Source organism: Leucoraja erinacea, chromosome 20 (assembly GCF_028641065.1).
Source record: "Leucoraja erinacea ecotype New England chromosome 20, Leri_hhj_1, whole genome shotgun sequence".
Classification (NCBI taxonomy): domain Eukaryota; kingdom Metazoa; phylum Chordata; class Chondrichthyes; order Rajiformes; family Rajidae; genus Leucoraja; species Leucoraja erinaceus.
In genome coordinates this window covers 11,203,081-11,227,919 of record NC_073396.1, presented here as the reverse complement: position 1 = coordinate 11,227,919, position 24,839 = coordinate 11,203,081, and the positions used below count along the sequence as shown (strand labels likewise).

General features: G+C 43.2%; 2 protein-coding genes across 5 annotated transcripts; one reads left to right on the top strand and one right to left on the bottom strand.

Annotated features, from left to right (window-relative positions):
• Positions 1-1,522: 1,522 nt before the first annotated feature.
• On the bottom strand, positions 1,523-10,633 carry tsr3 (TSR3 ribosome maturation factor). 2 transcript variants are annotated; one of them, XM_055651254.1, is made up of 7 exons: positions 10,506-10,633; positions 8,388-8,567; positions 7,475-7,688; positions 6,591-6,784; positions 6,015-6,185; positions 5,714-5,774; positions 1,523-3,657 (listed from the first exon to the last, which is right to left on the bottom strand). In XM_055651254.1, exons 2-7 carry the CDS (start codon positions 8,509-8,511, stop codon positions 3,489-3,491), a joined length of 933 nt encoding a protein of 310 aa, XP_055507229.1. In that variant the 5' UTR covers positions 8,512-8,567; positions 10,506-10,633; the 3' UTR covers positions 1,523-3,488. The 2 variants fall into 2 exon arrangements, with proteins under 2 accessions (XP_055507229.1, XP_055507230.1); XM_055651255.1 differs by having other exon boundaries at positions 8,388-8,571; positions 10,506-10,588.
• Positions 10,517-24,295, top strand: gnptg (N-acetylglucosamine-1-phosphate transferase subunit gamma). Of its 3 annotated transcripts, XM_055651257.1 has the most exons (12): positions 10,517-10,648; positions 11,277-11,331; positions 12,384-12,451; positions 12,723-12,777; positions 15,900-15,983; positions 16,734-16,827; positions 17,165-17,279; positions 17,669-17,751; positions 20,436-20,558; positions 21,786-21,864; positions 22,830-22,960; positions 23,110-24,295. In XM_055651257.1, the coding sequence occupies exons 1-11, from the start codon at positions 10,612-10,614 to the stop codon at positions 22,919-22,921; spliced, it is 885 nt and encodes a 294-aa protein (XP_055507232.1). In that variant the 5' UTR covers positions 10,517-10,611; the 3' UTR covers positions 22,922-22,960; positions 23,110-24,295. The 3 variants fall into 3 exon arrangements, with proteins under 3 accessions (XP_055507232.1, XP_055507231.1, XP_055507233.1); XM_055651256.1 differs by lacking the exon at positions 23,110-24,295 and having other exon boundaries at positions 22,830-23,059; XM_055651258.1 differs by lacking the exons at positions 10,517-10,648; positions 23,110-24,295 and adding an exon at positions 10,761-10,779 and having other exon boundaries at positions 22,830-23,059.
• Positions 24,296-24,839: the final 544 nt, after the last annotated feature.

Here is a 24,839-nt window from a genome sequence, read left to right as displayed (position 1 = left end):
TGCTTCTAAAAATGAGAACAATGTAAACTCCACGTGCGATGATAAGGATGAAGGCTGTTGGAAGGATAACAGACTATTAATGCTTATAAAAGTCAAGAACCTGCAGAGGCTGGAAATCTGAATCAAAACAGAAAATGCTAAAAACACACAGCATGTCAGCAGCATCTGTGGAAAGAGAAACAACGGTTAAGGTTTCAGGTCAAACACACTTTGTTAGAGCTCAGATACTTTGGTGTAGCCTGTACACATTTCTGTGTGGCTTTTGAAACCACAAGACAAGCTGGTCAAAAATATAAAGCACAAGGGAGTGCAAGAGAGTGTGACAAATTGAAATCAAATTTGCCAGCATGTAATGGCTAAGGTTGAGGGATTGTTTTTTTTCAGCTAGAAGAACATTTTCAGTGCATTTCCACTGGGATCAGAGCCCCAGATTGCTTGCTGTCTGTAGTATATACATTAATGACAGGGATGATTGAATATTGATACTGGTTGAGGGTTTGGCAATGGGTGACGAATGATAGAGAAATTTACAGATGACAAAAAATTACTTGCAGTTGGTCGTCACAAAAAAATGCTTTTATATATGACAATAAAACACCCTCAACTTATAATACATTAGAAAGGGGGGGGCAAATAAAGATTTAATTGGGGTGTATACAATTATTGATAAATCTAAAACTAAATCGGAGAGATTACTTCCCATTACATTTTTTTCAGAGGGCAGTGGAGGACTGGAACAGTTTGAAAAGGCTGGAAAAGCAAAAATCACAATAACATTAAAAATTCACGAGGCTGTTTGAAGCGTGTACGGACGTGGCGTCGAAGGACGAGAAGCCGAAGCAAAGAAGTCGAAGCCAAATAGCCAAATGGAAACAAAGCCGTAACGCCAAATAACCGAAAGCATACGAAATGAAACGCCAACGAACCAAAGGGGCGTGACGCCTAAAAGCCAACTAACCGAAAGGCTGCGTGGCCTAAAAGCAAACTCACCGAATGGCCACTCTGTTTAAACGCCACCTAACCGAAAGGTTGCGTCGCCTACAAGCCAACTAACCGAATGCCGCTCTGCCGAAAAGTCAAATAATGGCTTGTGTGGGGAAAATGACCCCCACCACCCGTCTCCACCGGCCAGTGATGTGATGGACGCGGGGGTCTGGAACAATCGCTGACAAGTTCCGCCCCCCCCAGCGACATCATGTCCATTATTTGACTTTTCAGCAGAGTGGCATTCGGTTCGTCGGCTTGTAGGTGACGCAGCCTTTCGGTTAGGTGGCGTTTTGGCAGAGCGGCCATTCGGTGAGTTTGCTTTTAGGCCATGCAGCCTTTTGGTTAGTTGGCTTTTAGGCGTCACGCCCTTTCGGTTCATTGGCGTTTCGGCTTAGTTTCCATTCGGCTATTTGGCTTCGACTTCTTTGCTTCGGCTTCTCGTCCTTCGACGCCACGTCCGGGTACTGTTTGAAGAGCCACAACCTGTAAGCAATTTGTGCCAAACATGCATTAGAAATACACCATTCACAAATGGTAAAAATATAATTAGCTTTATTCAAACTCTCCATTGCAAATGTAAAGTATAAACACTCCAATGCGTGCATAACATTCAGCCCAACAAAGCATCAGTCTCAGTCAACCTTGTTCTCCAAATCATACATCCAAGGGTCCTCTTTTCTGAGTGTTCGTTCCAGATTCTCACTGCAATCCCGTTCTGTCATTCTAGGATCTAGGAGATAAATCCTGCTTTCAAGACCCTTCAGCTCCTTGTGATCTCTGAGATTAAACCATATCAATATCTGTGTCTATTTTAGATATCTCATCATCATAATAACAACCAACTATTCTGCCAGTTGTTGAGGTCCTGAATGCCACGGAAGATGGTTCATCGAAGAGGCATTGTTTCTTAACTCTCTGCAACTAGATGACCGCTGTCTTCTTGTTTTTAACTTGATAGTCCTCTGGGATCTTGAGTTCCTGCACAGCTCGGCAACTTCACGATGGGAATGTTACATTGCAGCATCATTGTCTTAATCTATAGTTCTGTTTATTTCACTGTTTAATTGCCAATGATGACTTCCCAAAACAGTTCTAATTTACAATTGGGCAGTTAATTAATCAATAGCCATATATTTACTCTTTCATTAAGTTAAGATCTCCTTGTATATGTGTTAAGCATCCTCAAGAGAACTTCATGAACAATTGCACTCTTGTATGAGACAACCTCCAAATGTTTATTCAACCTGAGATACTGTCCACTCTTTGTCGCTGCATGGTTGTTTGTAAGTAGTAACGAAGAACTGCAGATGCTGGTTTACACAAAAGGACATAAAGTGTTGGAGTAACTTCAGCGGGTCAGGAACATCTCCGTTTGAATGATCTTTCGGATCGGACTCTTCTTTAGCCTTGATGGTTTTTAACCTTTGACTGCTACACTACAGACCTCAGACAACACAATGAAAGGAGACATTATGATGCTTTTTGTTTTTTTTTTATCACAATACACATGATGAGCTGAATAGTCTCTTTCTATCTCAAATGTTCATAGCAAATTGACTCTCAACATGTATGTTTGGACCACAGCCATTCACCTCATTAATGGGATAAGCCACCAAATGTTCAGGTTTGCCGAGATACAGACAGCATCGAAAGTAGTGTTGAAGGCAGCATTAAATTATAATGAAGTATCAATAAAGTGAATGAACAACTGCATCCCAGTATAGAAGGCCGCTGATTTGGATCCCCCAAAAAATAACGCAGTATTATATAAATGGCTAGAAATACTAGAGGTCTGTAGATTGTTATGGGTGCATGAAAACTGTGTCTTAATATCCTGTGTTAAAATAACAGCTACAGAAGTTAATGAAAACAACCCATGACATGCAGGTCTTAATCCTTGGGATACAGGGAGATAAAGTTATCCTACAGCTTTACTAAGCCCTAGATAAATCATATTTGGAGTGATGTGTGAAATCCAGTGTACCATGTATTTGCATAAAATTCTGTTGTGGAGCAAGAGCAGGGTGAATGTACCAGGACTAAGTTCTAAATCAGAGAAAAATTACAGAAACTAGGTACGTATTCTCTGGAATTCAGATAGTTAAAGGGTGATTTGAGCTTTAAAACATGGCTACAAATTGGGCCAAGGTTATTCAAGACTGTACTCGGAAATACATCTGCACCCATGATAGAAATTTGGAACCCATAAATGCAAAAAGAAAAAGAGCTTTAAAAGAAAAGCAGATCACTGTAAACTCGGTGATCAGTAGATTAGGTTTGAGGGGCCAAATGGGCTTATTATTTGTTGCATTGTGTCAGATATTGTAAAACTGCAAGCTCTTTTATTTGACCAAAAAAGCAGTGCTCTATATAGAACCCAGCTATCAGTTATAAATAACTATTTGGAACAGATTTGGAAAAGTTCTTTTTTAAGAAGTTGGCTAAATAGGGAGGAAGCCTCCAGTCAACTCTTGCAGAGTTCTTCACCATTATATTCACCCTCAGCTTTCCACAATACCCATCGTCTTTCCAGCAAGTTGCTCCTCCTCACTGCAGCCAGTTTGCTCTTCATGTTCACTGCAAACCTCTGCTTCATTTCCTTCATCTGGTTTACTATCTTTGTCTTCTTCCCCAGAATCTTCATCGCTTCCTTCTTCAATCTCTACAGCTCTTAAATGACATTAAGGGAAAGACGTAAGGGAATGAAGCAAAGTTTTCTCAATTGTATCTGTACACTGTGGATGGCTCGATTGTAATCATGCATTATCTTTCCACTGACTGGTTAACAGGTGTACCTCGGAAGCTAAACTCAACTCAATTCCTATGGGATTAAAAATTAACAGGGGCCTTCACATAGCACTCAGTATTGCCTTGGGAAGTCACTCCCATTTCTGGAAACAAGTTCCTTTGACTAGACACAAGGTCAAGTACTATTTGCATCCACATGGCCCTCTCGAGATTCAGAAGCAGAGAAACAAGTAGAGTCCAAGGATAGATTCTCAAGGGATACTATCAATAACAGTGCAGGTAGGACAGAAGCATTTGGATAGAATTGATAAAATTCTTCCCCAAGCAGAAACCCTGGATGAACCAGGACATTTATAATCTGCTGAAGGCTAGATCTGTGCCATTTTGAACTGGGGATCCAGAGTCATACAAGGCGTCCAGTAAGGACCTCTTAAGGAGGTTGTGAGCATAATGAGACAATACTAGACCAAGCGTGAATCACACACGAACACTCAACGGTTGAGGCAGGGCTTGAAAGTTATTATTTTCTACAAGGTAAAACCAAGTAGCATAAATGGCATCACTTCTAATTGAGTCAAATAGTTTTTATGCATTGAAATGGAGAATGATAAAGCACCTACACAAGCCACCAACAACCTTGCGCTCAGTCTCTGAGGCCAACTTCAGAACATCATTCATTGGGGGTGAATCCACACAAAATGTCTGGCCCAGGCGACATATCGTCCCGAGTGCTAAAGACCTGTGTAGACCAACTGACTGGAGTGTTCGAGGACCATCTTCAACCTCTGCTTCTGGTGTCTGAGGTTCCCACCTCGTTTAAAAAGGCCTCTCACACTGGTACCCAATAAATGCAAGTTAACTGCCTTAATAGCCACTGACCCGTGGCACGTACATGTATCATAATGAAGAGCTTAGAGTTTGGTTATGCCGCAAATAAACGTCTGCCTCACAAATGACTTGGATCCACTTCAATTTGCCTAGATCTACAGCAGATGCTATTTCACTGGCTCTCCACTCTGCTTTTGGCCATCTGGATAATAGGGACACAGACACAATGATTGATTACAGCTCAATGTTCAATATGCTCATCCTCTCCAAACTCATCACCAAGCTCCAGGACCTGGCCTCCATACCTCCCTTTGCAACTGGATCCTTGACTTTATCATGGCAGACCTCGATCAGTGAGTATCGGTAACATCTTCTCAGTGACCAGGAACCTGAACTGACCTGCAAAAAACTCTAATTCTACCTCAGTAATAGAGCACTATGGACTACCATGGGGTTGTTTCCTAATTTTGCTTTTGTAATAATCTCTTGTTTTTTTGTGCAACCTTTTTACTTCTCGCTGTCTTGGATAATTTATATACAATCTCTATTTCTGTGTGTTGTCCAAGTCTACGTGCCTGCAATGCTGCTACCTGTGCATGACAATAAATACATGAGTGTTTAAGAAGGAACTGCAGATGCTGGAAAATCGAAGGTACACAATAATGCTGGAGAAACTCAGCGGGTGCAGCAGCATCTATGGAGCGAAGGAGATAGGCAACGTTGCCTATCTCCTTCGCTCCATAGATGCTGCTGCACCCGCTGAGTTTCTCCAGCATTTTTGTGTCCATAAATACATGAGACCTAATGCTGATGTCATTAGTCACTCTGCCCCGCACAATGGAATTTTTTCCTTGGTACCATCCACCTCTCTTCAACCAGAAAGCTAGAATTGCTTCTCTCCCATCAGTAATTAAACACCAGGATGTATTGTCTTACATTAAAGCTGCTCTAATTTACTTTGTAAACAATAAAGGCACTTAGGTGCAACAGGATACTAAGGTATTACAACCCAGGGTACTATCAAGACACGTTGGTGGTATTGAAGGGCTAAGAGTTTCCGTAGGTAGACGTGAAACATGGTTTAGCTTCCCCAACATCAAACCTGTCAAAATATGACAACTAAGAATGTGTGTGCATGCTTTGCCCTTACCTTCCAAGGTGCGGCTTATTAAGATTACAGAACTCTTTTCCTGAATCGACATCAAATGGATCTGCAAAAGATAAACTGTTTTAATAATGGAATATATTTTCCAGTTACTTTACATTCACTCAACTTTCTCTTGAAGGTGCAAACTCTCACTAGGTTTCACTGGTGCCCCAAGGGAGGGAGCACAGTTGATGGTCACTATCTAGAAGAAACTGCAGAAGCATGACCAAGCTTGTATGTTCTGTCAATACTCAGGTCCACAGAGGCTGCACCTACATAAAGTAGAGAAAGGAAGAATTTTTACCTTCCAGTTCTTCTGGCTCTTGCTCTGCAGAAAGCCACTCCTCCTCAGCTTGATGGACCTCTGCCTCATTCTGACATGCACTATACTTCTCCAGTGCTTCTTGGTTCAGTTTCAAGAACGTTTTCCCCCATTTGAATTTCTCCAGTAGAATCTCAGCCAGTTCTGGAAAACCTGCAAGAACCAAACATCGTGACAAAGACAGATCAATCTTCCCACAAATTTCAGTGTCCTAGACCCATCTTCATATTCCCGTAATGTACCAACTCTTATATTCGCCCACTCCCATACCAGGACCCCTTGTTCAACCTCCAGTTACTGTGTCCCACAACTTTCCATTTACTTTCGAAAACACCACCAGCCATTTCCTCCACACCCAGGTGCCTTCATTCCCACACATTATGCCCTGCTTCAATATTCTACCCACATTCCTCCATCATCTGTACTTCTTTCTACCTGCCTCCTGAGCACTTCATCCTATCTGTACACAAACACAACTTGGATCAGTCTAGAGGGAGCAGATTGCATCTGCAGAAAGGACGTATCTCAAACTTGGTCCAGACTGTTCCTCCAACTTACCCACAATGGCGAATGTGGCAGCAAATGCCTCAACACAGGAAAGCTTGCAGGGTCGCCCATAATTGACTGGATTAGCAGCAACGAGGTGGGGCAACAGCCGGGGATGTCTGCCCTTCATCTTTGAGAACGGGGTGTCCGCTAATTTAGCCCAGGAACAATCAATGACCGCCACACCTCGTTGCTCCACGATCTCTCTGGAGGGGTAGAAAGGGCAGATTGAGGGTCTTCATTTGTAATTGAACTAAACTGTGCCAGCATTGAGGACCAACTCAAATGGAATTCAAAAGTAAAATATTACACGAACTGGAACTCTGAAAAGCAGACATTCAGGAAATATCTGTGGAGGGGGGAAAAACAAAGTTACAGCTTCAGGTGGATATAAGAGCTATAGGCACAAAGGGCAGAGAGATATGGAGAGAGTGCAGGAATGTGATAAAGAGATAGGGTCAGTCATGAAGATACTCAACAGCGCCGTCTCAAAAAGGTCAGATGACCAACTCCTATGTTTCAATATTCACACTTCATACATCATCAATGGAATAATCCCAGCGAGCCGTGGTCTGACAAAAGGGAATCAGGACTCGCAAGATTTAATTCCACTACCATTTACAAGTTGTACAGCAGGCAAAACTCGCAGACTTTTGCAGCAGGGCCAGAGGAGAAATGCCCTATGCCACTGCTCTACCCAAATTAACCGCTCAAGACTTGACATGGTAAAACAATACAATCACAAGAAGCGAATTGTAATTCCATTCAGACTGCAGCATTGCCCAATGACCACTGCACTGATTGACCTTCAATGGATAAGCAGTCTGAATGGAATTACAATTCGCACAAACATTTTGTTAACCAATCCTATATTATTAAACATTTGTTTCATTTACCTGTCAGATGGGGAAACGTATTTTGTTCCTAAAGGAGTGAGAATGATTCCATTGAATCTCTCGTTGATGCGCATATTGCGGACAAACCCTTTGCGAACAAGTTTCCTGCCTGTGCATCTTTTTGGATCACAATGTCCAAGTTCCCACATGGCCAGCGGGCACGGAAATTGGAATTTGGGGCACGTTACATCCTCAGATGGCCCATCTCCAACAGCTGAAAATCAACCACACCCGCGGGTCAAAGACCAAACACCAGACACACACAAAATTAACACATGCGTTGCCACCATTATCAACAAAGGATACATTTGAAAATCAAAGCAGAGTGGGGTTGACTATTCAGCCTGATGTTTTACTAAGAAAGGATGCAGAAAATAAACTACTCTTCACTATAACACGTTTATCAGTGCAATCAATTGAAAATTGAAGGAAGATTCACTGCCTGAGGTATTGGTAGGGGCAATTAGGGACTCTACTTCAATGTAGAGTCACGCAATGCAGAAGCTAGAACGCTGCATTATCATCCTCACTCACACACAAGATGCAAAGGGCTAAAAGGACAACAGTATCCCCAACCAAGTTTTGATACTTACAGTGACACAGCAGTTGTTGCCTTACAGCGTCAGAGACACAGGTTCAATCCTGACTATGGGTACTGTCGGTACAGAGTTTGTACATTCTCCCCGTGAGCTGTGTGGGTTTTCTCTGGGATCTCCAGTTTTCTCTGACCCTCCAAATACGTACAGGTTTGTAGGTCAATTGGCTTGGTATAATTGCAAATTAGCCCTAGTGTGTAGGATAGTGTCAGTGTGTGGGGATCGTTGATCGGTGTGGACTCGGTGGCCGAAGGGCCTGTTTCCATGCTGTATCTCTAAACCAAAACTAAACTAAAGTTAGGACATTAGTAACACACCTTGCAGAGCATCATGAAGATCCTCTCCAAATGTCTCAAAGGATTGGCGCTTCTCTCTATGATGGGCATCTTTCCATTTTGGACCAGCACGCTCCTTCTTCTGAAACTGTTTCTTCCTCCCCATCTGAACAAGAATGCCAGCAATGGAATTGAAGGTGTTGACAGTTCAATCGATGGCAACTGACTCAAGATTTCATGAAATAAAACACAATAAATAATAGCAGAAATTAGGCACATGTAACATCATGGATAAAATTACATCTGTATCTCTTTGTGCACTAACACTGTGTCCTATTGTTCTCTTAATTTCTAAAAATATATTTATCTTACTTAAATGTAGAGTCACACAATACAGAAGCAGGCTGTTCACCCTGTGTCCATGTTGGCAATGAATTATCAATACTATTCCCATTTTCCAGCACTTGGCCCATAACCTTCAATGCAATGGTACTACAAACACTCTTCTAAATACTTCTTAAAAGTTAGAGTAATTACCCCTACCAATACCCCAGGCAGTGAATTTCAAATTTCAGCCATCTCTGGGTGAAAACAAAAATCTTCCTTAAATTTTCTTTAAATCCCATACCCTTTACCTTAAGGTTGTTATAAACCTCACTGCTAAAAGAAAAAGGTCTCACTGCCTATTCTATCTATGCTGTTCGTGTCGAGTCGAGAACTCCAAAGGCACATCACGACCACTGCAATGATCCTTTGGGTGTCTCAGGGCCCTGCTGCCCACGTTGCCCTGCGTTGTAACACAGCGAGTCAGGCAGCATCTCTGGAGAGAAGGAAAGGGTGATGTTTCGGGATGAAACCCTTCTTCAGATTGAGAGTCAGGGAAGAGGGAGACTAGAGATATGGAAGGGAAAGGTGTGAAAATTAGATCAAAGCAGACAATGGTGTAGCATGGTTCATTGTTGGCTGAGGGGGAGGGGACTACGAGGCATACAATCAGTAAAATTAATCCAGAGGACAATGAAACTGTTCGGAGAACTAGAGTGGGGGAGGGAATGAGAGAGAGAGAGAGAGAGAGAGAGAGAGAGAGGGGGGGAATGCAAGGGATACGAAGTTAGACAAATCAATATTAATTCCGCTGGATTGTAAGCTGCTCATGCTAAATTTGAGATGCTGTTCCTCCAATTTGTGTTGGATGGGAAGGGATGAGTTAACCAGGGAGTTGCGTGGGGAATGGTCTCTGGGTAACGGGGTGGAGATGGGAAGATGTGGCTGGTGGTGGGATCTTGCAAGAGGTGGCAAAAATATCGGAGGCATATGTGCTGTATGCGACGGCTGATGGTGTGAATGGTGAGGACATGGGGGACTCGTGTCCCTGTTGTGATTGGGGGGAGGGGGAGCAAATGTGGAACTACGGGATACCGAGGAGTTGGTCTGAGTGATTCATCTATATTGGGGGAGGGGAACCCTGGTTCCCTAAAGAACGAGGATGTCCTCGTTTGGAACACCTCATCTTGGGAGCAGATGTGGCATAGACAGAGGAACTGGGAGTAGGGGATAGAATCTTTGCAGGAGGCAGGGTGGGAATAAGTGTTGTCTTGATAACTGTGGGAGTCAGTAGATTTATAATAGACGACCGGCAATAGTCTATCTCCTGTGATGGAGACGGTGAGATCACGAAACAGAAGGGAGATGTCGGAGATGGTTCAAGTGAATTTTTAGTGCAGGAAGGAAATTGGTAATGAAGTTGATGAAGTCCGCGAGTTCAGCATGGGAGCAGGAGGTAGCACCGATGCAGTCGTCAATGTAAAGGAGATGGAGTTGGGGGATAGGGAGGGCAGGGGCAGTGTACGCCTGGAATAACAGGGATTGCTGGTGTCTCTCAGGGCCCTGCAGCAACCACACTCCTCGCTCCGTGACCGTCTACCTTTACTTGGCCGATTTGCAGCCGTGGGGAAAGTTTTACCACAGCAACGCCAAATTAAAGCTCCCCTTGCTCTGGCTGCTTGAACTTGAGCCTGGAGCCGGCGAGCCCTCCCTCCCCTCTACTCCACTCCCACCCGCCCATATTATCGGCGACCAGGCGCCTCCGTTCGCCACTGACACATCGAGTGCTCGCCGTGGGCCGCCCCGGTCCCCCCGGCATCTTCTACTCGCTGTTACCTGTCGACCAGCGGCTCGTGGAAATTTTGCCCGTGGAAGTGTTCGCTTTTACCCAGGATCGCGGCACTTCCGGCGCGGTGCCCGGAACCGCGGCCTGGCCGTTGTTATGGCGATGGGCGGCCTGTGTCTCCTCTGGCTGCACTGTGAGTCCCCCCCCACTCCCCCCTCCCTTCGCTGCACTGTCTCCCCTCCTCTGGCTACACCGAGTCTCCCAACTCTCTCCTCTGGCTGCACTGAACCCACCTTCTGGGGGCTCGGCTCTATAATCTTTGCTGTCAGTCCTCTCCCACCCGCCTCCTCGGGCGCACTGTGAGTCTCCGTTCTCGTCTCCCCGGCCCAGGCTGTCACATCCCCCGACCAACACATCCCCCGATGCGGATATTTGGGGCGAGGGACATCATAGCTGTTTGTCCGGCCCTGGCCCAGGTCTTGGTCAGTCCAAGGTTAGGTTTGCTCCTAGTCAATGGCCGGAACGGGTTGCTGACCACTCAATGTACCCGACATCACAGTTGGATGCAGCGACCGACATCCCATCAAATCCCATCCCAGCCCCGGCCCGGTCACTCTGACACACTCACCTGGGCTCCACTGTTCCTGGGCTCCACTGTTCCTGGGCTCCACTGTTCCTGGGCTCCACTGTTCCTGGGCTCCACTGTTCCTTCCCACACTTTTTGTCCGCAGCTTTTAATACCATCCGACAACAAGCCGCTTCCAGTGCTTCTGGACTTGAACTCTGATATTAATAGATTTCATTTTCTTTCCCTTCTGCAGTTCTTGGCATCTCGGCTACTAAAATGAAAATTGTAGAAGAGCCCAACACCTACGGGTAAATAAATGCAAAAAATCGTTCTCCTTGGAGGGTCAGAGTGGTGGGGATCTTCCCAGATCAGGCAGTGATGAATAACTATTTATTTCGCTATTTTTATTGGTTTAGTTACTTCTCAAGCCAATGATTGTGGGTCAAATCCTACTCCAAAGGCCTTGGGCCAAATCCGGACTGATACTCCAATGTGAATCTGTACTGGGGAACTGTAAGCCAAAAGCATGTTTTGCACCTCAGATATAAATGTCCCATGACACTGTTTAAACCGTTCTTCCCAATGTCCTGTAAATGTAATACAGTACTTAAAATTATGATGTATTTGTGAAAACATTGCTGTTTGTAGGTATATAATATATACAAATTGCAGAGCCTGACATTTCGGGTCGAGACCCTTCAGACTTCTTCTGAAGAAGGGACTCGACCTGAAATGTCACCCATAAAATTCTTAAGAGGTTGGACAGGCTAGATGCAGGAAGATTGCTCCCGATGTTGGGGAAGTCCAGAACAAGGGGTCACAGTTTAAGGATAAGGGGGAAATCTTTTAGGACCGAGATGAGGAAAACATTTTTCACACAGAGAGTGGTGAATCTCTGGATTCTCTGCCACATAAGGTAGTTGAGGCCAGTTCATTGGCTATATGTAAGAGGGAGTTAGATATGGCCCTTGTGGCTAAAGGGATCGGGGGTATGGAGAGAAGGCAGGTACAGGATACTGAGTTGGATGATCAGCCATGATCATATTGAATGGCGGTGCAGGCTCGAAGGGTCGAATGGCCTACTCCTGCACCGATTTTCTATGTTTCTATTCCTTCTCTCCAGAGATGCTGCCTGTCATGCTCAGTTACAGTACTCCAGCATTTTATGTCTATCTTTGATTAAAACCAGCATCTGCAGTTCTTTCCTACACACGTCAAGACAGGATCGAGTACCATCTGGAATTGAGGCCTTCTCTGAAATTACCCCACAGATATGGAGGAAAAAAATTGAAATGCATGATTTATCAGCACTAATTCCCCACCTCAAACAATCAATAAAATGTGGTTATATGTATTTCAGGTTGAATAATCCTTTCCTCTCCCAAGTAACCCGGCTTCAACCAAAAATAAGTCCTGCTGCCATTTCAGGTAATGGATAATAGGATTTTAGCCCTTCATTCTTTCCTGCCAGCACTTGCTCTCTACCATCACCCATCAGTTATATTTTCCACGTCCACTTTCCCCTGGCTAAATCCCCCTTGGCACTCTTCTTACTGTGATCTCTCCTTTTTACCACACCGCCTTCTCCCCATGCTACTCCTCACATGAGATCTATTGATCAAGTGACTCTGCCCACAAATGGGGCTGATAATTACCAATATATAATGTACATTGTTAAGTGTTTTTTTATTTCTTTCAGGCCCCCCACATCTGCACAAACTTGCTGGGAAATGCTTCAGTATGATTGAGGCTTCGTGAGTAGAAATTTTATTGACTGCAGTAACGATAACATCCCAGTTAGATGGATGGTGCATTTTTCTAGCATTTTGTACAAAGATAAACAGTGCTCATGAAATCTACAATTTCAAAGGGAAATTGTATACATTCAGCCTTTCATTTTGGCTACGGACCGATAGTTGTAGAAACAACTTTGTAAATCTTTTATTTTGCATCCACTCCTATACCTCCATTCTGACACAATGGATCAAATAAAACTGTCTGTGGCTGGCAGTTCTGAAGGGAAATGCTGATATATTGCTGAAGTACAAACCCAGACTTGCACAGCCCCACTAAGTCTGGGAAATCCGGGCCTGGATAGAGTGAATTTGGAGAGGATGTTTCCATTAGTGGGAGCGTCTAGGACCAGAAAGATTTTAGAAAGATAAGAAGGAATTTCTTTGGTCAGAGAGTGTTGAATCTGTGGAATTCATTGCCACAGATGGCTGTGGAGGCCGTCAATGGATTTTTCTAAGCTGAAGATTGACAGATTCTTGATTGTCAGGGGTTATGAGGAGAATAATAATAATAATAATAATACATTTTATTTATGGGCGCCTTTCAGGAGTCACCTTACAAAATTTTAGCAAGTAGAGGAAAAACATGTAAGGGGAATGAAATAAATAGTAGAGACATGACTAGTACACAAATTAAAGAGAATTCAATTCAAAACACAATATGAGGCAATTCAAGCACAGATGAAAAGGGAGGGGGACGCGGGGCTAAGGATAGGCAGAGGTGATCATGGACTTTAGGAGGGCACATCATCCGAGGACGTACACTGCATTGAGTATAAATGGGGATCCCGTGGATAGGGTGAACAGTTTTAAATATCTGGGAGTCCACATCTCTGAGGATATGACATGGTCATCACACGCCTCAGCACTGGTGAGTAAGGCAAGGCAGCGCCTTTACCACCTCAGGCAATTGAGGAAATTCAGAGTGTCTCCAAGGATCCTACAGTGCTTCTACGCAGCGGCGGTGGAAAGCATCTTGTCCGGGAACATTACCATCTGGTTTGGGAATTGCTCTGCCAAGGACAAGAAGGCTCTGCAGAGAGTAGTGCGTTCGGCCGAACGCACTATGAGAACTTCACTCACCGCCCTGCAGGAACTATACAACAGGAGGTGCAACTCCAGAGCAAACAAAATCATGAGAGACCTCTTCCACCCCTGCAACGGACTGTTCCAGCCGCTATGGTCAGGCAAACGCCTCCGTTGCCATGCAGTGAGAACGGAGAGGTTGAGAAGGAGTTTCTTCCCAGAGGCAATTCGGACTGTAAACACCTATCTCACCAGGGACTAACTCTACAGAACGTTTTTCCTTCTATTATTTATTGTGTAAAAGAATATGTGTGTTATGATTGTGTTTATAATTTGTTTGGTTGTCTTGTTGTTTGTCTTTTGCACAAAAGTCCGCGAGCATTGCCACTTTCATTTCACTGCACATCTCGTATGTGTATATGACAAATAAACTTGACTTGAATTGACTTGAGGTGAAGAGATGGGTCTTGAGGCGGGACTGGAAGATGGTGCGGGACACGGAATTGCGGATCAGTTGGGGGAGGGAGTTCCAGAGCCTGGGAGCTGCCCTGGAGAAGGCTCTGTCCCCAAAACTGCGGAGGTGGACTTGTGGATAGAGAGGAGACCGGCTGATGTGGATTGAGAGGCAGAGATAGATCAGCCACGATTGAATAGCAGAGTAGACTTGATGGGCCAAATGGCGTAATTCTGCTCCTAGAATTTATGAACTCACGAAATTGTGATAGATTTAATTTTTTTATTTCTACATGGTGTCCGTTGGCCAAACCCAGTCATGTTGGGGATTCGTCGACATGATCCTAACCCAGTTTGACGTGTTATGTGATTGTAATCTAGTGAACAAGGATTCTCGATTCAGAAATATGGATGTAAAAAAAGTTTCATTTGTCTTTTTATGTTTCTTGAGTCTTTTAATAATTTAAATTAAAATACTACTTTTGGGCAGTGGGCAGGTGCTATAGACCTGCACGGGAAGGTAGACGCTCCCGCCCCCACGAGTCTCAGGAAAATGGGTCTCATCAGTCTGGGAAGGCAGTCCATCTAGGAGAGGGAAAACTCTGATTTAAAACCTCCACTGCCTTGTGGCCATATCCAGTCGTGGAAAAGGCTCCAGGAGTAAACCTCAAGAAAATCCGGAGTCGGAGCCCCTAAGGCAGTTCGTCGTTGTCTACAACTTCGCTCTGGCAGCTCCTGTGATGGCGTTGGCGTTGAATGTTGGTTTTAATTAAAACATTTTTTAGATATTACTCACTAGCTCAATACATTTTTCTAATTAACCTTGTAATCTTAAAGAGCACCTGGGGGAATATGTTTAATGGGAAGCAGGTGAGTTTCAAGAAGGTGCAGGAACTCAGACCCTAGCAGGTAAGTGGGTGTGCCAGAATCAGCAATTAGTTTGACATAATATCTCTACTTTTCAATTTTATTATGACTACCTTGATCTATGTCACAACTCTTCATGTATTATATTCCTAGATCCATGTTTCTCTATACAGCTTAGCATTATTTTCCAGGCATTCAGTGACCAGTTTCTTTTCTTATCAAAATCCACTGATGCACTTGGATTAAAATTAATTTTCCAAAATTATTAATATACAGACCCCATCCATCAATTTAGTATGAATGGCAAATTTAGATTAAAAACAATTTCTAAATCGCTAATAAATTGTAATTCACAGTAATCCCAGAAATAATCCTTTTGGGACCCTGCTATTAATTTTCTCCCACAATAAACGGCAATCGCTTTCCGCTAATAGGATTTTTTTTTTTTTAGTATAGCTGCTTTTCGCTTCCTGACTCTACATTTAACCTTTTTCTCTAATCTGATTCAATGGCCGTGTTTGGCACTTTCTTAAACAGCTTTGGAAATCCACTACATTTTCACTGGTGCTTTTGCCACAGAATTGAGTAATTCATGGGGAAAATGTAGCAGGACTGTGGGTAAAGAGCAAGGGATTGAGACTGATCAAACAGCTCTACCAAAGAGCCAGCACAGTGGTCATAGTGGACTCTTACTGATTCATCTGTGATATTTCATGCTAACGTCTTGTTTCCTGCAGGTACAAATACGAATTCTGCCCTTTCCACAACATTACACAGCATGAGCAGTCATTTCGCTGGAATGCGTACAGTGGGATCCTTGGGTATGTCCTTAATGGTGGAGCCAAAGGGGAGAGAGATAGAAAGAAATGGCTGAAGCAGGAGTCCTGAAGAACATTGAGTATATTTTGTGAATCTCAAGTCATTTTCTGGCAGGAGTCCAGCTTTATTCCAATTAGTTTTACCCTGAATGTGATCCACAAAATCACCAAATCAAAAAAGCTCTCATGATTATCCTTTAAGAATGGAAATATTGTCAAAACATTTCTCCTGCTTCAAAATGGCAGAGAGTGAATGCAATAGAAAGTTAAAACTTATGAAGTTTAGTTCAGAGATACAGCACAGAAACAGGCCCTTTGGCCCACCGAGTCCGCACCGACCCACACAATAACGCTATCGTTCACACACACCAGGGACAATTTACACTTATGCCAAGCCAATTAACATACATACCTGTACGTCTTTGGAGTGTGGGAAGGAACGGAGGGATCTCAGAGAAAACCCATACGATCACGGTGAGAACGTACAAGCTCCGTACAGACAGCAGCCGTAGTCGGGATCAAACCCGGGTGTCCGACGCTGTAAGGCAGCGGTAGAGTCCCCTGATTGAACTGATGTCAGAATGTTACCTGTTACTTTAGTTTATCCCCATTAGAGCAGGTGGTGAGTGGAGTTGGGATGTGGATCGAAATTGGGTAAATCGTCGTGCAGTTACATTTAAGGTGGGGCATGAACGTGGATGAATCAGGATTAAGGGAAAATAAATGGGTATCTGACTGTCTTTTATTCTGTAGAATATGGCAGGAATGGGAGATTGAAAACAACACCTTTGTGGGAATGTGGATGAAAGAGGGAGATTCCTGTGCCAGCAAGAACAGACAGACCAAGGTAAGTGTTCCCTATTCCTTTGCTCAGTGTACTGAATGTGAACTGACGCTACTTCAAGGCTCATTGATGTGCAAGTTGAGGGAATAGGGAGGCGGAAACCAATATTTCCAAAACCCTCATTCCTGCTACCCAGTGTCAGATAAGCTAACAGCGAGAAAACAACATGGGCTCTGCGACAATGCACTCGGCCATTAGCAGGGGGTGTTGGTTTGCCTCACAAGGTGGTTAGTCTCTCACGGTTAGTCTGGTCAGACCCTGGGTTCCTCGGGCAATGTAACGTTAATAACTCTGGCACTCCTCTGCTCTACCAAATGAAACTCTTCACTCTCATTCACAGGTCATTTTCACATGTGGAACCAGCCACAAACTGGCTCATGTTTCTGAGCCCAACACTTGCATCTACTGGCTCACCTTCGAAACACCATTAGTCTGCCATCCCCAATCACTGCTGGGTGAGTAAGGAAGTCATTCCTCAGAACATGAGAGAGCTGAGGATGACTTCAAGTAAAGTGACGTTATCACTCCCTCCTGGAATAGGGTCTGCAGCGCAACTGAATGATGCCTTCCCACACTTGAGAATTATAACATGCTTCCATCTATCCAGCCAGGGTCTGGACGTGAGATGGGTGTATTTTGTCAGAGAGGATGAGAGGCTGACATATTTGGGGGAACGTAAAAGGTTTGAAGATGGGATGACGCATTGAAGGGACTCTGTTGTGATGAGGAGGTGGCGTTTTGATGGGGTGCTCTGGAGTGGCGGAATGTGAGTGAAATTGTGTGTGGTGAGTGTTGGAATGGGGAAGACAGCCACACACCTGCTAAGATTTGTTTATTTCCATAGTTTACCCTAATCTGAAGGAGGAGCTGCAGAAGAGATGGGACATGGCTGAACAATCACATTATGATGGCCTCATTACTCAGCAAGTACGTTGTGTTCAGCTGGGGCTCAGTGTGAATGGATGCAAACTAATAATGAGATTAAAAGGACAACTCCTGTGATATCTGGTTTAAGGGTAAGGGAATGAAGGAGTTAAACACTGAATAATTATCAGTATTGCTAGAGAACAGTGGCATGGAAGCTGGAAATCTAAAATCCCATTTATGGGACCAGAATATCTAGACATGGTCGCAAGCACACTTCATCCAATATTTAATCATGCCAATAGAAAGCAAAAATCGTTGAAATCTAAAAGTATTTTTTTAATTATTAGAAGTACAATAGTATGGTACCGTAGATACCTAGTATATATTGACATGTTACATTTCATGTACAGCTTCTTTTTTTTTTTTTAAAACAGTAAAAAGAAGACAGAAAGAGAATAGAAAATAAAAGAAATAGAGAGGTGTGTGATACCGAAAAGTGAGAAAAAGAAAAGAGAAAGAAGAGAGAAAAGAAGAAGAATGAAGGAGAGATAGTTATTTATTATTCTTGACCACCATTCACCTAATCCTGAAACAAATAATTTCTACGTTTTGTGTTGCACCATATGCTTGTAAGAAGTCGTCAAGAAGTCTAACAAAAATCTAAATTATTTTGGGTGTTGGAGGTTTGATAAGCACTGGGAAAGTTGAGTTTTTAAAATACTGAGAAAGGGGTCAAAAGATAATATAATAATAAGGAACTGCAGATGCTGGTTTATACCAAAGATAAACACAAAATGCTGGAGTAACTCAGCGGGTCAGGCAGCATAACTGGAGAAAATGGACAGGTGATGTTTCGAATGGGGGCCCTACTTCAAACCAAGTCAAGTCAGGTCAAGAGAGGCAACTACAAAGGTTATGTGAAAAATGGGAAGCAGGAAAGATTCAATGACGAAAGGAATGATGATATAAAGCAAGAAAAGATGGCAATAGACATGTAAAGGAACAGGGTCAGTCTGGAGGAACTGTGTATTCAGAACAATTGTGACTACCAGAGGCTGATGGATTGAATGCTGGAAATCGCAAATAAAATATGATTATTTGAAATTGAACATGTCCTGTTGTAGTATGCTTTGCTGGAAGATGTGTTTTTGCTTGAACTTGCATTAAGATTTGGATGGTAGAGTTGAGGACAGTTGGAATGAGACACAATTGAAAGAACAAGTAACTGGAAGCTCGGGTTACCCCTGTGTTTCACAAAGCAGTTACCTAATCTGCTTAGGTAGACAAAAGTGCTGGAGAATCTCAGCGGGTGCAGCAACATCTATGGAGCGAAGGAAATTTTATTTCCTTCGCTCCATAGATGCTGCTGCACCCGCTGAGTTTCTCCAGCACTTTTGTCTTCTTTTGATTTTCCAGCATTTGCAGTTCCTTCTTAAATACCTAACCTGCTTGTGGTGTTCTCAATAAACATATTATCTTGAACATAGAAGTAAATCAGTGCTTCACTGAGAAAAATTGAGGAGGAGGATGACAATGAGAAAGGAGGTAAAAGGACAGGAGTTGTATCTACTCGAAATGGAAATGTACTATGACAATAGAGACCGCAATCTACACCTGTTAGAGAGAACCGTCTCTTTGTAATTCTAAAGGGTAAATAGAGGGAAAATCTCATTATTTTGGAGGTACAGGTATTGGAAATTTTAGAGGATAAAAAGATAATTGCGTACAATGGCGCAACGGTTGAGTTGCTGCCGCAGAGCGCCGGAGATCCAGACCCTAATGCTGACTACGGTGACGTCTGTCTGAAGTTTGTAAGTTCTCCCTGTGACCACGTGGGTTTCCTCCGGGTGCTCCCACATTCCAAAGACATGTAGCTTTGCAGGTTAATTGACTTCTTGAAATTGTTCCTAGTGTGTAGGATAGAGCTAGTGTATGGGTGATCATTGGTCGGTGTGGACTTGGTGTGCTGAAGAGCCTATTTCCACACTGTATCTTTAAACTGATCTAAGTGCTCCTTTTGAATCTGAAAACCTGGATAAGGAGAGCTTTTTCTTGGTTAGAAAAAGTAAGGCTGCAGAAAGGGATAAGAGCAATGATGTGTGAATCAGAATGGATTAGACAAGGTGCAGACCTTTACAACTGTGGTGAAAGGAAATTATGATGTCAATAGACTTGCCTGTTGAACGCGCATGAATGAAAGTTATGGGGTGTGCTGGAGGAAAAGGCAAGAAAATCAACTGACTTGCCACACCATCAAAGACATGCAACAAGGAAATGGTCCATTCAGTCCACAGACTGCATGCCGACCCTCAACATTCCATTTACACTAATCCTACTTAATTTTCAAAATTTGCCTCCAATTCCCTGCCGATTCCACTATTCAAGACAATGAACGCAATTAACAGTAACCTGTCAAGCCACATTTTTGTATGTGGGAGGAAATAGGAGGAAGCTCACACTGTCACAGTCCTCACAGACAGCTCCTCAGGTCAGGATTAAACTTGGGTGTCTGAGCCCACGAGGTAGTGACTCTACTTGCTCTGTCCACTCTGACGTTTATAACGTCACAGCTAGGATCAACCAGTCAAGTGAAGGGAAACTCCAGCTGTCCTGAATCACATTGCTCCTCTCCAGCGCCACCAGCTCTAATCTGAGTATTCTCTCACAGTGCACTGTTGATGGGTGATTACTTGGGATGCCGTGCTAATCACTATCTAGGTCCATTTATGTGTTGTGTATTTCAGGGTTACAGGAAATTGCTTCAAGCAATATTTGAAGATGCGGGTTACTTGAAAACTGGTCAAGAGAAAATAGAAACCAAGGAACAAAATCACTCGCAAGAAGAGACACTAAGTCGGTGCAACGAGGTAGGGTATTAGGGGATCGTGTGATTTGGTGTGGGAATATGGAACATGGTGTTAAGGGGAGAGTTGATTTGGAGGAGTGTTGACTTAAAGCAACTTCTAATTGATTGATTCTGTTTGAGATTTGACTCCCATAGATTGCTTGTTGGGTAGTGGGCAGAATGAAGAACGGGTTTTTCTTCAGTCCATATTTCATAGCTGCATTGTTCTCTGTAGTGCCTCAGGAACCATCTCTTTCAATTTTATACCAGCATTTGATAATATATTTTGGAAACATAAGGTTCCACGGATAAATAAACAATCCTGTATATACTCAGCATGTCACATAGCTGTGAAGTGATCTGCAGCTCCTCTCTTGCAGTTTAAGAAGAACTGCATTTGGTCACACTTCATGAAAGTGTAGGTGTCAGGAACACTTAATTTCTCTCTGATCTCCCACATTTCAGATGGAACATACCACTCCTCTGTACCTGTGCAAATGCCTTTAAAACATTAATAGTATCCATCTCCACCACTTCCTGTTGGTTTATTTCATATAACCATCACCCTCTTTTCCCTCAGATCTCATTTAAAATTTCTCACCTGTCTCCTCAAATTTTAGATTTCCTTACCACTCAATGCCTTGGTCTATGGAGGAGAGCACGTGAAATACCTATCTGCTCTGTGACACCAATTCAGGGAAATGTGAACTTACACTTGAACATTGCTCTGTACATCAATACTTCTGAGGTCTCTGCCATTTACACTTGCCTGGATTAAATTCCATCTGCAACTGCTCCACCCAACTTTTCAGTTGATCTGTTTCTCAGTATCCTTAGGCAACCTCCTTCACCATCTAGACTTCAATACTTTTTGTGTCCTCAGCAAACTAAGATGACCTACGTTCTCATACAAATCGTGTAACAAACAACAAAGGTTCCTGCACCAATCCTTGCAATACACCACTTGCTACAGACTTCCAGACCATTATCCTCTATCTCCTATCACCAAGCCAATTTTGGATTCCGTTTGTGAACATATAATTTAAATTCCTTGTGGCTCAACCTTCTGGACAAGTTAACACTGCAGGACCTTTAAAAAAGCCCTGTTAGAGTCCATGTAAACCATGGTAGCTGCCTTGATGTCAATTTTCTTAGTTACTTGCTTTAAAAAAAAACTCAGACTGTGAAATCAATTTAATGCAACTCTTTTAATTCAGTTTCTTGAATTTGTTCCTTTGTCCCATTTTAGGAGCGGAATAAACTCTCAGAAGAGGTACAAATGTTGAAGGATATCCTGGCACGCCATAACATTTCCACGATCTTGCCTGGTCAGTATTTCTTGCTCATTGCAAGTCACTCCTTCCTTACAGGCCCAAAGGACAGTACTCATTGAGTGAGATCCAGAGTGCCTCCCTGATGCTGACAGTGTGATCTGATTTGGGTCAAGAAATCAGGTCTTGGGATTTCCTGTTGCCTGAGGATAGAGAGCATGGCTGAGGGGAAATGTGTAAGTTATTGGCCCATTATGTCTGATACCCAATTCCCTGTTTAATCTGGCTTTTCTTCTGCATGAGCTGTTCATTCTGGCCATCATCAGAACATATTAGAAAAGCTGTTCAGCCTCTCGTACCTCGTCCATCTTTTAATAATACTGTGGCTGAACCTTCAGTTCAGCACCAATTTCCTGAACATTCCCTTAATATAAATGTACTTGGATAAATAAAAGATAATATCTCAATACTTGAGCCCATTGATCCACCCCACAGCCACCAGTTAGAAGTTGCTTATAATGGATGCATCTCTGACAGCCCTTTAGCCGGGCACAACCCAATCACTGTCCATTTCAATTTTGCATGCTGTGTCTGTCAGGGTTACAGGAAATAGCTGTAGGTGATATCTGAAGCTGCATATTACTTGAAAGCTGGTTGAATATACTGAGCAATTGAGCTCTTTGTTAGAAAGGTCCAGGGATTCGCCAGCCTTGATGAAAGAAAATTCTTCTCACCTGTTTCAGGTGTCCAACCCCTTATTTTGAGACCTCTTTTTAATATTTTTAATTATTTATTGAAGAATTTGCTTCACATTTCACATTCTCCCTTTGCTGTTCAGTTGAAGAACTGCTTAATGCCAGGGAATTTTGGGTGTGAGGATTGGAGAATTGTGGGGGCAACAAGGAGTTTTGTTTTTACATTGAGAGGAGTGTGTTGGTAAAGGGGCTTATGAGAGAGATTGGCGCAGAAGATTTCAGCTCTGTACCAGAGTCACAACTAAAATAATATTCCTTGTTTCTCAGTGAGTGATGAAATGCCTGCATTGATTACATCTCAAATCCGAAGCGACAATCAGCAGCGGGGGGATCCTGGGGATCGGAACGATTCGCTGTGAGCAGTAACTGGATGGTCAGAGTCTGGACACAGGAATTATGTAATTCAGAAAATTGTGTGGTTGTTGTAGAACTGTTAATAACCCCCCCCCCCCCCCCCCACCCTATTTACGGGAGAATTAAAGTGACTTTATTCTCATCATGAGTGGTCAGTATTTTTTAACAGGGTTGTTTATTTCCACTTTCACAGACGTGAAATAAAAGGCTCAGGATAGAGCAGGGACAAAAAGTGAAGTGCAAAGAAGTGAACTTTCAAAAGCTGAAACTGCAGATGATGGGAATCCGAAATTAAAAAGACAAGGAACGCAGGAGATGTTCAGCGCGGGAGGTAGCAGCGTGGAGTCGGGGACAGAGATAACATTTCAGGTTGCTAGCATTGTATCATGGTTAAACATTGATGGACTATCCTGTCTAGCTTCATAAAATTCATTCAAATTTGAAACAGAATTGGATTAAAAATAATATATTACTGGAGTAATAAAGTTTGAGGGAGGCGTCTAGATTACCACCGAGTGTCGATGCGGTAACTGTGCCTGAACCATTATAAACCGCAGCTGGACACAACGTGCCTTGGCGGGAGTGGACGGATACAACGTTGCGTTCTTAAAGTGAATAAAAGCCAGTTGTCATGTTTGTGGTGCGACCCGTATCGGTCCCTGTGGGTACACTTGGAAGGAAAGCAACAGCACTGGTTACAAACGTGCAACTCGGAACTCTTCCATCCCCGATTGCAGGACTTCTCTTGGCCATGCAATGTTGTTGTTCAGTCAGAAACAGCGATCAGCAGCGCAGCATTGAAAGAAAAAACACCATGCGGTGACCCCAGCCAAACATAATTGGCGACCTAAAGGCCGGGACCTAAAGAACCACATACCCTCTCCTCTCCCACCACTCCACGCAGTTATGCTGCAACTTGCTGTGAACGACTGCCTGCCCCTGCCACAAATAAGACACATCCTCTCTCCAGCATAATCGTCAAATTGCACTGACTGGATGGCTCAAAGGCTTCCCTTTGAAGAACAATCTAATGATGGGGTAATCTGGACACAGCAGGTTGGAAATTATTTTCAGTTGTAAATTCATGTTTTGGCTCAAATCACGGGATCCTTTGCCACGTTACTGTTTGTGAGAATTTGCTGTATGCGATTTGGACGTTGCATTTTTTGCAAGTGTCTATGCATTTAAACAAAAGTAATTCACAAGCCGCAGTTTTATGGTATATATCCCAAGGTGACATTCCATAGATGCAAGATAGACATAAAATACTGGGGTAACGCAGCGGGACAGGCAGCATCTCTGGAGAGAAAGAATGGGTAATGTTTCGGGTCGAGACCCTTCTTCAGATCTATTACATAGATGTACATTTGTTCTAGGGCAAACAAGCAAAATAAACAAGTACACAACCACTCTGTGTTCCCTACGTCTATTATTGTATTTTATCTTTTTATGGTACTCAATCGTAAGTTGAGCAAACTTTTATCACCTTGAAGGTTGGCGACATCATCGGTGCATCTCAACGTTCGTCTCCGTCCCGTATTAGTGAAAATGACACTAAAACGTATGGAATGTTTGACAGTGAAGATTGTTATCCAGAATTATAGCGAGTTCTTGAGCGGGGTAAGTGGGCTAAAGAATAGCAAATGGTGTTTAATTCCATTAAATGAGTGTTGCATTTTAGTAATTCGAATCAGGGCAGAACACTTTACAGTAAATGGTGGAGATCCTGCAAGTGCTGTAAAGGTGAGGGATTTAGGATTTAAGGTGCATAATTCCCCGAGTGACATTGCACGTAGATTAGAGTGGTGAAGGCAGCTTGTGGCAGTTAAAATTGTAGAAGATGCTGGTAGCCCCACACTTGGAGCATAGTGTTCAGTTTTGGCCAACTATAGAAATGTACAAAAATGATGAGAGGCAGAGATA